Raw genomic sequence first — 16,641 nt, forward strand, 5'->3', positions numbered from 1 at the left:
CGCTCATGGGCGTCCTTGTGTGCTTGCAGGCACGGAACTTTCCTGCCCTGTGGTAGCCATGCTATGCCACGCTGCGATTCTCAGTAAACCGTCACCGGCAACCCCTTTGAAGCACTCATTTTACTACGCTGACATTTGCGGTATGCCATATGTCCCCACAACGGCGGCTTTTGCGGACGCGCTCTCCACGTTGTGATCTATCGGTACGCATAATTCCTTTAAATTTTCGGTTTTTTGTTCCATCGTTCAAACAGTATTGGATGAGCTCTATCCGCAGTATCATTTCATTTCATTTCATTTCATTTATTGCATCCTTAAAGGCCCGAGGGCATAACATATAAAATATAAAACAGCACATATAAATACTTTCTGAGTATGATTGATCAGGACGCGAGGTGCGCTCGGTGCAATCGGCACTTCATGCAGCACATGTGCCTTTGAGAAAAAAAAAACAAAAGCAAAAAAAAGCCACACTGCATTCGCCGTGCCGCACTCTACTGACAATGTGAACGCGACGGGTTTGAAAATGGCAAGCTCACATAAGGTCTACACGGCATGGCGTTGTGCTCCCCCCTGTATTTAGGTTCGAAGTTTTTTTCTTAGTTATGCTTGTGGTTTCGTTTGCTCAACCCAATGCTGTGAAGTGTGTCCCCTTTTCTTGTAATTAGGGACAGTGTTTCATATATACATCATTGGTTTTCAGTGTATTTATTACACCAGAGATGCTTTTTGCAGTGGTGTTCGATACCCTGGGAATTAAAAACGTTTAAAAAACGCAATGCCACCATTGCCACCAATATTTCCACCAATATTGCCACCAAAAAAGCTGTCACAGCGGTTTGCCAAAGGAAGGTTTGCCTATTAAAACACTGGTGACACTCTGGTTATAATAAATTCTCTTTACCCCCCCTTAGCATTCCGCCTTCAGGCAGAACAAGCCTAGGGTTAGATGAATCATCAGAACCCCAGAACCAAAAAATTATTTTTTTTGTAAATATATGCTGGACAGTGCATGTTTGTTATAGTGGGTCCGCAGCCACGGTGTGGGACGCAGTGCGACGGACACATGCACCCTGCACTATTGGCAGCCGTCGCTGCAAAGTTAAGTCGCACAGCCGTCGAGCTGACTCGACCGCAACCCCTTCCCCCCACTAGCTTCATGTGGTTACCTGAAGGAGCAAGCGACATGCGAGTGTTTTACATGGCAGCAGTTCCGCTCGGTAAAACTCACCTTCGGCGTCGAAGGCCTTGCACTTTCCTTCTTTGGACAGCATTCCCAGGCGGTCGAAGCGGAGAGACGCGGAGGCATTGAGCAAGAGTGAACTTCCACCCACTATGGCTGCATCGCACTGTCCAGTGCGGAGGGCGAGCACCGCCTGGTTCAGGGCCGTCATTGCAGATGAGCACGCCGTGTCAATCGTTAAGCTTGGCCCTGTGTTGTAAGCACATCTGGGTTACAAGGTTGCCTGATGGCGATTATAACAGCTCATTTAGAAATAGAAAATGACGTGTGCCTGCTACCAAGCAAGACGTGGACGACGCCTTACTACAGTCGTCCACAGGCTTATCTGGAGCATCATGTTCTACTCAAGCGTGTCATAGCACGAGCATTAAAACGTCATAATCATCATGACCAGCCTATATACGCCCACTGCAGGGCAAAGGCCTCTCCCATTACTCCCCAATTATCCTGGCCCTGTGCAAACTGCGACCAATTTATCTCCGCAAACTTCTTTATCTTATCTGCCCATCTAACTTTCTGCCGCCCCCTGCCACGCTTGCCTCCTCCAGGGATCCACTCTGTTACCCTTAATGACCAACGGTTCTCTTGCCTTCGCATTACAAGCCCTGCCCACGCCAATTTATTCTTCTTAATTTCTACTAATGTGTCCTTAACGTGCATTTGTTCCCTGACCTACTCCGCTCTCTTCTTGTGTCTTAATGTTACACCTATCATCTTCCGCTCCATTGATCGCTGAGCCGTCCTCAAGTTAAGTTGAGCGTTCGCTTCGCATTTTAACTCACAGCAGTTCAATCCGGTGTGGAGGACTCAAGTGTCACATTTAACGTCAGAGCAGTGACAAAGTTGCGACCACATTACCTTACGCAAAGAAAGGAGAAGACAGCAAGCGAGGGAAGAGTTGCTGCAGCTGAGACCGTGAACAACCCTACATTTTGATATCTGTATCATCAAGGCCATAATAAGAAGAATCATACTCTTTGAATAGCATGGGACGAACCTCCTCCTCAAAGCCTACATTTGCTAAAAGAATATTTCCCAGTCGATTCGCGAGAAATCACCGCCCCCCCCCCCCCCCTTTGTCGTTTCGAGTGACAAAGCGATGGGCTGGATCGGGGTTTGGAGGCTGGTGGTGTGAATACATCTCCTCAGAGTAAAAGTAGGATCACTGGTGAGATGAGAAAAGGGGGGGGGGGGGGGGGGCGTTACGAAGGCTGGACACTTGCCTTAACTGAAAGGTGCATACAAAATGGGGCCAAAAGGTAGGGGCAAACCTGAGAGCGATAGCGGTTCCGATATTATTGTACGCACACTGTAAGCTACAGATGTACGTCTTTCTGCTTGTGTAATTACGTGCTACGACACGGTGTGCGGCGGCTTACTCTTCTGTGCTGTGCCCCTTTGCGGTTGTCTTAGAAAATGAGTAATACACGCCCGGCACCGTTCTTGTCCCTCTTTTATGAAATGTGCTGCTAGCTAAAGCTGCAGAATCGCGTGATAAGATTAATTCCGTGACAAAAACAGCGATTTTGTTTTAGGATGCAAAAAAGTGCATTCTTGAAACTTGAACATTAACTCGATGATATTACGGCAGAGGTGGCGTAGCACGCTGTATAAACATCTGGTGCAAAATCAATACAATTAACTCAACATTCCGTGGCTTATCATTGTGGTTTTTTCGCGCACATTTCGAGCCCATTGCAGAGGTGTCTTTGACTTCCATAAATCGGTTGAGGAAATTAGCAGGTTATTGTGCCGCTATTACGAGAATGGTGTAGTAACTGCTGCCAGCGGAATGGAAATTATGCTTTCGCATACCAGCGGAAGTTTTGGCTGTGATAAGATACTTTCTGCCACATCTAAGTGTACAGCCTAAACAAGGACACAAATCTCACAAACCCAATATTCCCACCCTCATGTCTGTTGGAACCTGGTCATAATATTGCTTTTTGACGTCAGATAAGCAAATATTCTGGAAAAACGAATCAGTTTTTCAAAAATATTTCAGGTTCAGTTGTATTTGGTTAGGTTAGCAAAGGCTGGATACCACCCCAAGTTGGAATAAGTTGTGGCAAACAAAAAGTGGCGCGAGATTTTCCCTATATATCCAGGAAAAACTCATAGAGTATAATAAAAACGTTTTTCTGCGTATACACAAAATAAAAAGAAGCAGTTTGGAATAGTAGTTTGTCGATATTCTTACCGTGGAAGCCAAGAGAGTACGAGATGCGGTTGGAGAACATGGCGAGGCAGCAACCCAGCATGGTAAAGCCATCTATTTTTTCTACGTTCCCACCAAAGGCCTCGCTAGTTTCGGACCCAGAAGCGCCGATGAAGACGCCGATGTTCTTTCCCCGCAGCGTTGCAGGGTCGTACCCAGCGTCCACGATCGCCTCGTAGGAAGCCTCAAGTAGAAGCCGGCTCTGAGGGTCCAGAACGTGAGCCTGCTTCGGGTGCACGCCAAAAAACTGGGCGTCAAATCTTGACAAGTCACGCATTTTTCCCATGCGGTTAGGGAGCCCAAGGATTCCTGCAGAGGCCAGACCAAGTGAAGTGGCGTGAAGTATTCAATCATTTTTAACAGATGGATACACTTAGGTAGTGATGGACCACGCTGGCCGATGGCCAAGAGAACAGCTGCTGATACGGTCCTCAATTATCGTAGGCGCATTTTAGTCAGACTACGAAGACGACGTCCACGACATACAACTTTGCTTCAATCACACGATTGCCCCGGTTGAGCAGTAGTTAGGATAAGTTTAAAGCAAGTTTCACCCAATTAGTTAAGAGGAGTGGGAGCAATTTCTGCAGGATGAGACACCTGACGGCCCTATCAGCAGTCACTGAATATATCACAGGGCGACATATTCTGCTGGCATCTCTGAATTGGTCGATGCTGCAAAAACAAACCCAATATTTCAATAGGCGTGGTGTTATGTGTGTGAGTATTTTGCAACAGAGTGGCATAAAAATATTCTCATGGTTGTCTGGCCGCGCGCAGTAAAAATCAAAACAGAGGAGCTATTGGAACGGGCTAAGGAAATGAGTGGCATACTCACAACATTATGACGACTGGCTGAGGAAATGTGTTTCATAATCAGAGCACTGTTCGATTAACGCTGTCCCCAGCATTTTATCGCACCAAAACTGACTTCATAGGGAGTGATTGTGTTAGCTACGTGAAATGGTTTAATTAATTCCTATTCCATTCAAGCGAATAATCATTTCTTTTGAACCATGCAGTGCGCCTAATATCTGCAGCATCCACGACAACGCGCGACACGGCCACACTATCTAGCAAACAAAGTGTCTACAGCAGGGTCACGTCCGCTTAATCAGGGGAATTTATAGTTTCGTTCTCATCCGCCAATCTGTAGTGCTTTCTAGGAATTGTAGCCACCACAGTACGCAAAAGTGGTACCCCTCATTTCTTTTCAGGGAGGAAAAGCCCTGCTCCTGAATGATGGTTCCAAACTGGTCAGGAAAGCAAATATTTTTTAGAGTTTCAGGTCATGCGCAAACTGAGGAGTCCACCGAAGCCCCAAGCACGAGGAAGCATACGTCATACCAGTACACCCCTTGCCTTCTAAAAAGATAGCGCACGTGGCGACATTTATTATTCTGTCGTCTATTCGCATGTAAGCCTTGGTTACCGCGATGGGCTTGCTACCGAAAATTGTACTCCAGCGAGAGAATGTGAAAAAGAGGCTGAAACGATATTTGACGTCGCCGAGGCTTTTGTCCCTGTTTATGAGCAATTAAATATGTACAGAAAACGGCAATGTTATGCTATATGCAAACGTTTCTTTACTTACTGTCTTCCAAGTAGCGCTGTGAACTGTGTGTACGGTGAATGCTAAGGATATCAAGTTTTGTGGTTGTGTAATTTGACGACACACACTGGGTCGCGCCTATAACACTGAAGTAACGTAGTGAGATATATGTGCGCGAAAATGGGCAGATCTCACGCACATGTGGGAACTGAGGTAAAGCGAAGCTATGGCTTATGTTTGCGCTGTCACTAATGCCAGTGTTACGAACTGCGCAATAGCGTTCAAGTAGCACCGTTTGAAAGTATTCTTCGAGCCTAATGGCCGATCGATACGAAATGACATCGATTGGTACAAAAGGGCGTGGATGGATGGAATAAACTTTATTCAGGACGAGCTTTAGGTGCTGCTGTTAGGGGCACCTGCCCTGTCGGGTATCTTATTTAGTCTGGAAAACCCAGGTTCTCCCTGGCTGCTCTCGCTCTTGGTACCAGGTGACGCTGGTCGGAGAGGTCTGAGCTGGTCAGGCGGGCCACCTACTGCTCGTAGGTGGGGCTGGGGTTTGGGGACAGGCTAGGGGTTTGCGAGTAGTCTCATACCACCTTGTATAGTGTGCTGGGCTGGGTGCAGAATTTGCACGTGATTGGATAGAGGGTGGTGTGGATGGCGTGTAGAATGGTGCCGTGCGGGTATGAGTTTGTGTGTAGTTGGCGCAGAGTGGGGGCTTCGGTTTCGGGAGAGTTCGTAATGCGGTGGTGGGAATCTTCTGTGCTCGTGGCGGTAGGGAGCGAAGATGTCTGAGTTTTAGTATAGCTTCACGTCTTGAATTGTTGCCCTCTCAAGAAATGGCCTGGAGTAATGGCCCGAGCTAAAGCTTCGCTTTGAAAAATAAATTCAGAAATTTCAACTGGAAGCTACAGTCTGGCATAGCAGCATTCAAGACGCAGTGATCCGTCAAGTCACGCAAGAAAAATGTGCTCATTCCCATGGGAAGAGCACCATGTGTTCCCAAAAACTGTGACATCAAAGCCTACGCAAAATGTTTTAAATTGTGCCGTTCAAATGAGTGCTATATCTGCCCGGTGTCCTATAGGTAGGGTGGCTGAACAGTCTCTATTGGAAAATTTTTGTTTTGGAATAAAAACTCGGGGCCAAGTAACAAGGTTTGGTGATTGTGCGGCATTAAATTTGAGTACGTTCGTAGCTGTAAAACTATTGGAATTGGTATGTCGGGACCATTGTTCGAATTTATGGATTCATACAAAATAAAAAAAACGCCCCGGTAAATCGTTGGCTACAATTTGGACTGGCCTTTGCGAATGTAGAAATAAGCTTCGCGACATGCACGAAACAAGAAACTATGTGGATAACCATCGGCCAATAATAAACATATGCAAGCATGTGCTGTCTTCTTTGTTACACTGAGCGTTACGTAACCATAACCCCTGCATAACCACGATCTAATCAAAGTTAAACTCGTACGTCAAGCTGCGGCCACCGGTTGACGTAATACAACCTAGCGATATAGACAGGTACTTCCGTCACAACAACGTGGCAAGCTGCGTCAAAGTCGTATATTGAACTGCAGCAGGACGGTGCCAAGCAATGTAAAACTCGTTTTACGATATGTGCGGGAACGAGGCAACGTCGTCAGACGTCAAATCTCACACCATCGCGTGTCGTCATCCTAACGTTACGCCAAGCAACGTCATACTCATTGTTTGTGAAGCTGCGGGAGAAGCAACTCCGAGGTCATTGCGCGTCGTGCTGCGGCTACCACATACGTCGTTAAACGTCAAAGGTTTGCGTATTGTCTACGTCAGGCTGACGCATACCCTTATCACCCTTCTCTCTCTGTCGCAAGTTTGGAACAAAAAAAAATTAGGGTTATTCTTGGGACATTGTGGTGACGTTGACTCATTGCAATAATAATTCCGCTTCCCGCGATGTGGAACGCCTCCGAATGCCTTGGTGATAATTTGGGGAGTCGAACTTTCGGGCCTAGCACGAAATAAAAAACCCCGGTGTACGAGCCGTATAAAGCCAAAGGGGTTAACGCTTGTACTGCTTTTTGATGTCATATAAGCTATTATTCGTGAAAATAAATCAGTTTTTCTAGATTTGCCAGGTTCAGATTTATGTGGTTAGGATAGTAAAGGAAGCGAAAATCCCCAAGGTATAGTACGTTTTGGCAAACTAAAGCTTGACGTCCACCAGGAATGCAGCAAAAGGAGTAAAGAAAAAAATATACACAGCGTTCTGTAAAAACCAAGCAGTTGAGGAAAAAATCTGTCAGAAACCGGGACAAAAAGTTTTTGAACTGCGAAGTTTTTTGAAAATGTATAATGTGTAGCCATATTTCTGCATTTGTGGTGGATGTCATAATTTGCGACGCAGGAGGGGGGCCTTATAGAAGGTATCAGGTTTCGTAATTGCCTTATCGCAAATTGAGCCCATGTGCTTTTTACGGATATTGACCGCAGAGTTCTGTTTGTTCGATTCCCATTGAGCGTAACCAGAAGAATCCAAATTTCTCAATTTAGCTCTGCGACCGAATGTACCATTGTACATTGTACATTGCACGCTGTGGCTTTTACCACGTGCTAAACATGCTGTACCCTTGGAACAGCGCGTTGGGTAACTCACCATTCTGGTGTCCGCTGTCGGCCACTTTAAAGAGCAAACACACGTGCTAGGTATTATTTTTTAATACCTAGCAGCAGTCTTCAGCTAGTACACTCATTCATAGGTTAGTAGCTGTGCTAGTGTTGCGGTGTCGGGGCGTAAAGTTCACCTTGAAACTTAGGTGATTGCAAGGAGTATAGAGCCGGGAGGTTGAATGAGGACGGAGCTGGTTTAATGCGAAAATCGATTATATTAGAGGAGTTCAGGAAGGGAATCAAGAGAATGAAGCAGGAAGAGATGGAAAAAACTGTGGCTGATTCCTCTGTCCCAGGAATCAGTAAAACACGAAAGTGAAATGTCCAACGAAATCTGTAGCTGAGAATGATTTGCGGGTCGGACGCTGTGTGTGGGTGTGCTTGGCAAGCGACGTCCAGTTGGCGGATCGCTTCGGCAAAAATGTACTGGCGTCATTCCCGTGACGGATAGGACGTCTGTAAAATCTTGGGGTATCGCGGCATAAACCACTTTCGTGTTAAAATATAAAATCCGAAAAGGAACAACCCTAAATATAACGTACACTTTAGCACTAAAGATTGCTTCCCCACAAGAAGGCCCTGTGTGCAGGGGTGCACCCTTAACAGGCCGCTTGCTTCGTTGTATTGGCGTCACTTCCGCGACGGATATCACGTCAGCAAAATCTTCATGTATCCGGGAATAAAACACTTTCATGTTAAAACCGTAAAAAGTAAAATAGGAGGCGGAAGCTCCGGAATAATTACCTCCGACATATCTGTAGCATCATATCAGCAGTCATCTCACATTGCTTGTACCTCAATCTTTCTAGTTAGGGCATGCTGCGACCCGGAATGGCCCGTCAAAGTTTCAAACGCATGGCGCGTCTTCAGTATCATCATCTTACAGTGACGAATAGTTTTAACAGCGAAGCTGTTTAGCAAATCGTTTGAGTTTGGTGTCCGCAGTTAAAAATCCGAAGAAAATGCCGAGCGCTCGTGTGTCCGTGCCTAGCGACGACCACCCAGCGTCCCCGGCGCACGTTATCTAAGCCAAGAATACGGACTTAGGGAGATTGGCCGAAATTGGCCAAAAAAAAAGCTCCAGCAACACTTGCCGAGAGAAAGACACGTCATAGCGCACGCCCCTTCAAGGTGATGTCCAATTATTATCCCTCTCAGAAAATAAAGGAAGCTCACATAGCAACAATGGTGGAGTAAAGGTCGTTGCGGCTGGGATGAAGAAGCAAATGGGCTGCAATCAAGGGCAAACCGTCGTGATAGTCGGGAAGGTTGCGTAAAGCTTTGCTGCCTTGAAGTCTTGCGCGTAAGTGTGAGCTTCCTTCATTTTTTGTTAAGTGTGGATAATAAAAAAATTGTAACCATTCGTAGTCAATTCGATAAAAAGTTACTATCACAACACTCGTAATTTTGAGTTAGAACATATACCTTACGTGTTCGCTTCAATATTCATTTGCCACTGCTTCCACAAGCACACCTGTTTTGTTAACTGGACCTGCACTGACGTGCAGTCGGTTGATAATACCGTACGCATATCACTTCTGGTCAATACGGTACTGGTGACATCGCTTCGGTTTTGACGCCTAATACCTACGGGTATAGTGCGTACTGCCACAGAGATGCCTATGGGCTTATGGGGACAAAACAAAACACTGCTCCAATCTTCACTTGTTCTAGGGCAACAACGGCGTCATCCTCGTACCGATGTGTGTTGATAGTCCGTTTGAATCCTCAAAAATGGCTGCGTGTCTTGCTTTGGAAAAACAGCCGTTACAGCCCAATAATGTCAATTCACTTCCACTTAGATGAAAAAACAGAGCACCAGCTATCGAACTGAAAGTACAAGGGGACCAAGGTGGTCTATTCCGAAATACCACACGCCTTGCGACGAAAATAAACAAATCGTATAGGCAAGTTGGTGCATTGTGATTGAAAAATAGAGCGCGACTCAGACAACGACAGTAAATAAGGACGCCTGCAATATTAACTGCATAGCTGAGAGTCGAGTCAGCCACGCCAGCTGACTGATATTGTCGAGAATGACACTTTGGGCTTCAAAAGCTGAAGGCTAAAGATAAGTTTTAATAGGTGGAAACTCGAAGCTGCGGCCTAGAGTGCGTGACGCCAAGCGCTCGCCCCAGCGTTCTCGTTTTGTTGTCTCGCTTGCTGCTGATAATATACAGGCAATATGACCGTGAGCATGAACAGCTGCGTTTCAAGGCATAAATAGCTTTAGCGCTGTAAGGATGTCTGTTCAAGCGCGCGCTCTTTTAAACGGATACATTGTGACGCATGTTGATGTGTTCATTTGCGTCTGGAGAGTGGTGGAAGCGCCCCACAGAAGCTCCGTGCTAACTGCGTCGTTTCGTACTCTTTGTAGTTTACTGGTTCGGTAGGGCTATTTTGTTTTGTAGCGTAAGATACACTGGCCGAGGTAGAGCAGTTTCCCGTGTACCCTGAAGGCCGTTCTGCGCCAGCGCGAGGAACTTTGGATTGGATTGGATTGTCTGCACATTCACCGGTCTGCGTATTCCCTAGGAGGGACATCATAGCCGCGGCAGACGTACTGGCGCCGGCGCGTGGCCAGCTGTGCGCCTCCGTTGCGCAGTAGCCAAGTCTTACGCTGCACCGGAGCCGCTTGATAGCCGTTTCGCGTGGCTCCTGGAGAGCCGTGCTGCGCATGCGCGAGGAGCAGTGACTGGACTGGATTGCACCGGACTTGACGGACTGGATTGGTTTGGACTAGACTGAATTGGATTGGATTGGATTGAATTGCTGAAACCTAGCTCACGCCACACATATCCTGGGATAGCCAAGATAAGCCACTGCTAATTTTTTGTTCTTCATGCATGACTCCTGGGCATCAGGGAGGATGAACGGCCGGTTGTTAGGTGCCACAGGTTGAAGTCCACCAACATTACTCTGGTTCACTGTTGCTTTCTTGATGTACTTTCATTTCCATGCCGGACCACAGAAATAAATGTGAAATATTTCAACAGCGAAGCTGTTTAGCCAATAGTTAGAGTTTGGTGCCTGCAGTTCAAAATATGAAGGAAATGCCGAGCCCACGTGAGCGCGTGTCTCGCGGCGGCACGCCGGCAGTCAAAGAAACCAAGAAAATGTATAGCGCTCGGGTGTCCGTGCCTCGCGGTGACCGCCCTGCGCCGCCGGCGCACTTTTTTGAAGCCAAGCATACTTCCTCAGGGGGGTTTGCCACGATTGGACAAAAAAAAAAGATTCCAGCGTTCGCCATAATCGTGGCAGCACTGGCTCGGAACGAGAAAGACTCCAAGTATAAGCTCACACTTATAACAGCAATGACGGAGTAAAGGGCGTTGCTTGAGCGCAAAAGAAGCAAAACGGCTGCAATCGGGGACGTAAGCAGTCGTGATGGTCGTAAAGGTTGCGTAGACTTTCACTACTTTCTTTTGTGTCCTATTCCTTCTTAGAGTGCACGTACACGCACGCATGCACACACCACATGTATATATATATATATATATATATATATATATATATATATATATATATATATATATATATATATATATATATATATATATATATATATATATATATATATATATATATATATATATATATATATATATATATACACGTATATAGTTTTGAAGTGTAATCCCTAGTTGCTGCAGGATGCAGGAATGCGCACAAAGTAAAAGTACGTTCTTCGGAGACTTTATTTCAATGTTTCGACCTGAGTCAGGTCTTCAGGAATGAAAGCTTTGGGAAAAAAACTATAGGGACTCAGGGGGGGGGGGGGGCATCCCGAAATACAAGCCGCACATGGGAACAAAGAAACAAACACACAAACGACCACACACTCCATACAAAGCTTATACTGCTCAAGGCTAGCGAAAAAGGCCCCCAAAATACTTCGGAAAAATTGAAAAGAAAAGGGGGGTGGGGGTACGAAGGAAGACAATTATGCAGAACAACCTGCATAAACGCGAGTGGTGGGGATGATAGGAAAGAGGCGGAAATGCGGCAAGTTTGTGTGTGGTGAAAGCCCCAGAAATCATCTGGCATCTCCAAGAGGGAAAAAACAACAAAGCCCGTTCCACCACGAGCAGTGAGTACGCAGCCGCGCCGCCGCTAAAACGGATTCACTACAGACCGTATTCAGCGGCAAGGTACAGAATGCAAGCGGTGCCCTTTACGGTATTAAAAAAAAGATTTCCGCATGCCTTTAATGGAAAAACAATAACTAGACTATGCGACTATTACTGGGTTTGGTTGTCAAGACACTTTTGGCGTTTTTTCGTTTGTTTGTTTGCGTGTGCACATCTATGAATTATTTCCAATGATAATGTATTGTACTTATTTTTTTACCCATTTTTTTGTTTTTCTTGAATGGTTTGTTTTCATTTGGTCTGTGCAGTAGATAGATATGAGCCATATCGTATGTATCCTTTGCTATTGTTGGCTTTTGAGGTGTTTCTGTATCTCCACGAATTTTTTTTTACCGTTACATGCTAATTTCTTGCTAACTTGTAACTATGTCTTTTTACATGCTCGCTATTTGTGGTGTAGAAGCATAGGAGGTCCTAGCATCACTAAATAAAATCTTTTAGAGTATCGCCGCTTTTTTCTAGCATTGTTATGTGCCGCCAGGAGTTTCATTGGTCGGTCAGCCCCACGTGATATTTGTTTACATATGGGCGCAGCCACTTGGTTTCTGGGTGCCTCTCCTCTCACTCTGTCTCTGCTGCGCGGAGGCTAGAGTGGCCGGTCACACTCTGCCCGTCACAACCCGCGGCGGTTTCGTTAGGAGAGGTGGCAACACTGCAAGCCAGAAACAAAATGGCCCCCAGACGCTTTCGGGTGCACGAAGTGGCGGTACTGTTAAGCGTAGCTAATTTAGTGACTCTAGGAGGTTTCGCCCGCGGTTTCTGACCTTGGCACCTCCTCTTGCATACTTACATTGTGTAATCGTACATTAACGTATTTTTGAAATAAACTTCGAAACCTTGAAAAACTTTGAAACATTGAAGAGCTGTGCGGAAGAGGAATTTCGAGTCTTTTAATTAGCGCCGGAACTTTGTTCTTGTAAAAAAATGTCTCGTTGTTCTGATTCCCACTAACAATCTGCTAGCCACCGACACGCGAAGCGGTGACAGCTCAATGACCAACTGAAAGAAAGACAGAGTAACACAGCTGGTCATGCCTGCTCGGTTGCATGTTATTGTTGCTCATTAAAGCTGTATCCCATTTCTTCTGTGCACTGAGTTTTCCAAGGTTGGGCTTCTGAAATCTTTTTTAAAGCACGGCGTGCTGATCCAATTATTCCACTGCTCCCATTAATAAACAGTCATTTTTGTCAGAGAGAAGGAAGTCATGACGAAGATAAACATGTCCGTGGCTTGTGCAACAAAACAGATGAAGACCTGCTGTTTGCACTCCATAAAAGAAGCGTTAATAACTGTACCGTACCCCAAACACAATACACAAAGCTCTATGTTCGAATTTGTTGATGTATTACTTTATCGCAACTTTTAAATTTTTTTGGCAATTTTGGTGTAGCCTAACATTGAATCTGAATTTACCGTGTTTACTCAAAAATATTTCATTCGAGAAGTGACCGACAATATGCAGAATATTACCTAAGTGGCACCAAGACCGTGGACGTACAATGGTATTCAGAAAAGTGAAAATCAAATAATATTCTTTATTAACATATATCCTTCTGTGGTTTAACAAACGCACTTAAGCAAAACGGTATCATTTCACAAAACGCAATAAAAAAACTGTTCATTTATAATACACCGAACGCCGTTAACTCAACGTACTGACGTTTTATCGTTACTACGTATGGTAAGATTGGTAAGATTTATTTCTTCTGTCTATTGCTCCAACTTTCCAATATTGTTCATGTACCAAGAGATGTACACTATATAAGTCTGGGTATTGCTTACCACGGTTAAGACTGATAGTATCGTGTTGATTGACAATATTTTTGTACACTGCTCTTCTATGTGGAAACGGGAGGCATTGGCCCTATAAGGAGAGGTTGAGTCTGCTTTTGCCTTGCCGCGTGGGAATATGAAATTATGTTCAAATAAAGATTTGATGTGAGTTGATCTGATGTGTAGTGGCATGCGCATGCACGTACGGTAAGATCTTTGAATCGAGCGTGATTAAGGCACGTCCATGTTCTGTGAAGGTATGACAGCCAGTGTTGGCAAGCAGCAAACACACATTGGAGAAATGGCAATGATTTCATATATAGAGGATGAAGTATAAGAATGAGTCAAGAACTCCGAGCATTGTCTACGTATTCATAAGCATTCTTTAGGGCCGAACTGCTATACTCCGATATTTTTTAATGTAGGCTTCACGGTTATACACACGTGCATTGCTGAGAGGATAATTTAAAAGGCGCAATGCAAGCCGTATTATATCAAAGAATGAAGGACACAGGCATCCCAATTAGGCGATGTGCAGTAAGTCCTTTTAAGATTGGCTTCACGATGATATACAAAAAACTAGGGCCTGACATTGTTTATCTTGCTTTGCCCATCTGCTCCATTATGCTGCTTCGTGTGCGCACTTGACCAACGATACATTTTTTTCCGCACAGACACTACAAAACATTTTCTTCGGAACTCTCCCCGATTCCTTAAGGACAGTCAAATTCTTCTGCACACCCTTTTCGCTATCGTAAGACCCCATTGCTTGTTTGATCTCATCGACCCACTATTTCCACTCAACTTAGAAAAAGAAGTATGGGACACTTTTCTCCATTTTTCACGCCAACTAACTAATTCCCCCCCTGCTATTTTCTACCCATACCTACCCTTCACCACCATGTACACAAAGATGATTAAATACGCATTTATTTTTATTGTTCTTCTTGCTACTCCTAAGAGAGTCTGATGCATCCGCAAGAGACGTCCGTGTTTTTTAATGAATAAAGATAACAAAATTTTGCAGATATGTAGCCCCACGCTGTTCAGGGGGATAGTCACTTGGAATTGCTCACGAATTTTTACTCACTGAGTGACACATACCTCGAGGCCAGCGGCGGTCATCATCTGTGACTAAATCGACACCAGCGTAGAGCTTCTCCTTGAACTGGCGCACGTTGGCGGCTTCCGGAAAACAGGCCGAGAAGCCAGTGATCACAATGTCCTCATCTGACATTGTTCTCCTGCGAGTTCGAGAATAGTGAAGGTGAATAATGCCAAATGGACCAAGGGACTAGCAAACGCACAAGGTACAATTATAACAAAGGCCACTCTGTCAGTAGTACATAGGGGAAGCGGGTGTTCCTGTGAAAGAAGAATTTACATAATCCGTGGTGGCTCAGTGGCTAAGGTATGTTGCTGCTGAGTCTAAGGACGCGGGTTCGACCCCGGCTGCCGCGGCTGCTGTTTGTATGGAGGTGAAAAGCAAAAGCGCCCGTCGTAGTTGTACACATTTTGACGTTCGTGAGACATCCCCAGGTGGTCGAATTGAATCCGGAGCCTCTCACTACGGCGCGTCTTATAGCCCAAATGTAGCTTCGCCACGGTAAACTCCAAACATTTAGAAGAACAATTTGCAGAATGACACAACTAGCAGCTCGTGTGTCCCCACAGGTGCAATATGGAACGACTTGCCTTCTTTCCGGTCACTGGTGTTATGGAAATGTAGAAAAAACTTGAAAAGTTTGTATAGCCTACCAGTAGATTTTCAAGAAATACCAACGACCAGTTAGCCTCGCAGAATTTCCTCACCTGTTCTGGCTCAGTTAAAAACACTACTGCGGCTGAAAGTTTTAACTTTGTTATACTTGAAAAAAACACTGTATTACCAACAGTTCAACGAAAAGGTGCGCCACAGAGGAAAAAATGATGTATTCAAATATAAAGAAGGCCACGTAACGAACAAAAGATGTATTCAAAGAAAGTGCAGAGTAGGCCCTGACCAGAGTTATTCATCTGAAGGATACCAACCAACTTACGAAAAAGTCTACCGTCAACACACCTTATTGCCACAGTACTCCGGTTTAGCAGGTATTTGTGTTCACAAGCAGGGAAGTTGGACAATCAGATTGCCCAGAGGATAAGTACTGAGAAGCCTCAGAGTGTCCAGAAAGTAGGCCACTTACGTAGGGCGAGGCTAAGAGGAAAGGGAAAACGACACTGCGGAAAACAATTTTCGAGATAACAGTACGCCGTTAGACGGACAGGCAATTAGCGGTTACTTCCCCTGCCGTGACATGTGATACAAGCCCTTCATTCTGCTGACGAGCGACCGTGCTCACCGAAGGCTGTCCAGAGCTTTAATTTCGATTAAGACACAAAGGAAAGGTCCACGAAGCCTTCCATCGGTGCCAACAGCTGCGTTTTTGATTAACAGAGGCGGTTTCTGCCTGATACACAGTAATTCTGTTCAAAAGCAAGAGTTGCGGTGAAACAAGCTGACGGGCGATCATCCTGGTCGATGCGGGGGAGCCTGCGCTAACGGTGTTGTTCGGATTGTGTGGCAGATTTGTGGTGTAGTGAATTCACGTCCCTCCTCATCTCTTTCTCCTCCGTTAACCTTGAACTTTATGGATTGTAGTCGCTGTGAAAAGCCCCTATGACCACGTATACACATGGAGAGTGGTGGGCAAAATACTACTTTAGTGTTAACTACAGGGTTGCCCATCGCCCTTTCGTCTTCAGAGATTGCATCGTGATTGATTGGACCTTGTAATGTTACACGTATACCGTCACATAACCTTGACAAAAGCTACGGTACCTGCCACCCCTCTTTTTGTGTCCTTCCCGTCCACAAAAGTGAGCATTTTACTGGCCATGTGGGAATATTCAGGAAAGGCAGATACGGTTTAAGAAGAATTTGCTTTTGATTATAATTATTGTTATTTTTCATAGCCACCAGTTGCAATGAAAGGTGAATTTGCACCATCAAGCATTGCCAATTGAAGGTGCATTTGCACCATCAAGTAAGTTTTCGGCGTATAAAC

The 16,641-nt window shown here is 45.3% G+C and overlaps 1 protein-coding gene across 1 annotated transcript in view; it reads right to left on the minus strand.

The window, feature by feature from the left end:
- The window catches only part of LOC144137998 (fatty acid synthase-like), a 72,022-nt gene extending 56,238 nt beyond the window's left edge, over positions 1-15,784 (minus strand). The window contains exons 1-4 of the mRNA XM_077670030.1: positions 15,657-15,784; positions 14,699-14,838; positions 3,444-3,770; positions 1,232-1,432 (exon numbers count right to left, since the gene is read on the minus strand). Of these exons, the coding sequence (XP_077526156.1) occupies positions 1,232-1,432; positions 3,444-3,770; positions 14,699-14,831 (661 nt within the window). The 5' untranslated portion in view covers positions 14,832-14,838; positions 15,657-15,784. The remainder of the gene's footprint in view (positions 1-1,231; positions 1,433-3,443; positions 3,771-14,698; positions 14,839-15,656) is intronic.
- Positions 15,785-16,641: the final 857 nt, after the last annotated feature.

The sequence above is a fragment of the Haemaphysalis longicornis genome, unplaced genomic scaffold, assembly GCF_048455015.1.
Source record: "Haemaphysalis longicornis isolate Haplotype H1 unplaced genomic scaffold, Haemaphysalis longicornis Haplotype H1 scaffold_5, whole genome shotgun sequence".
NCBI classification, from domain to species: domain Eukaryota; kingdom Metazoa; phylum Arthropoda; class Arachnida; order Ixodida; family Ixodidae; genus Haemaphysalis; species Haemaphysalis longicornis.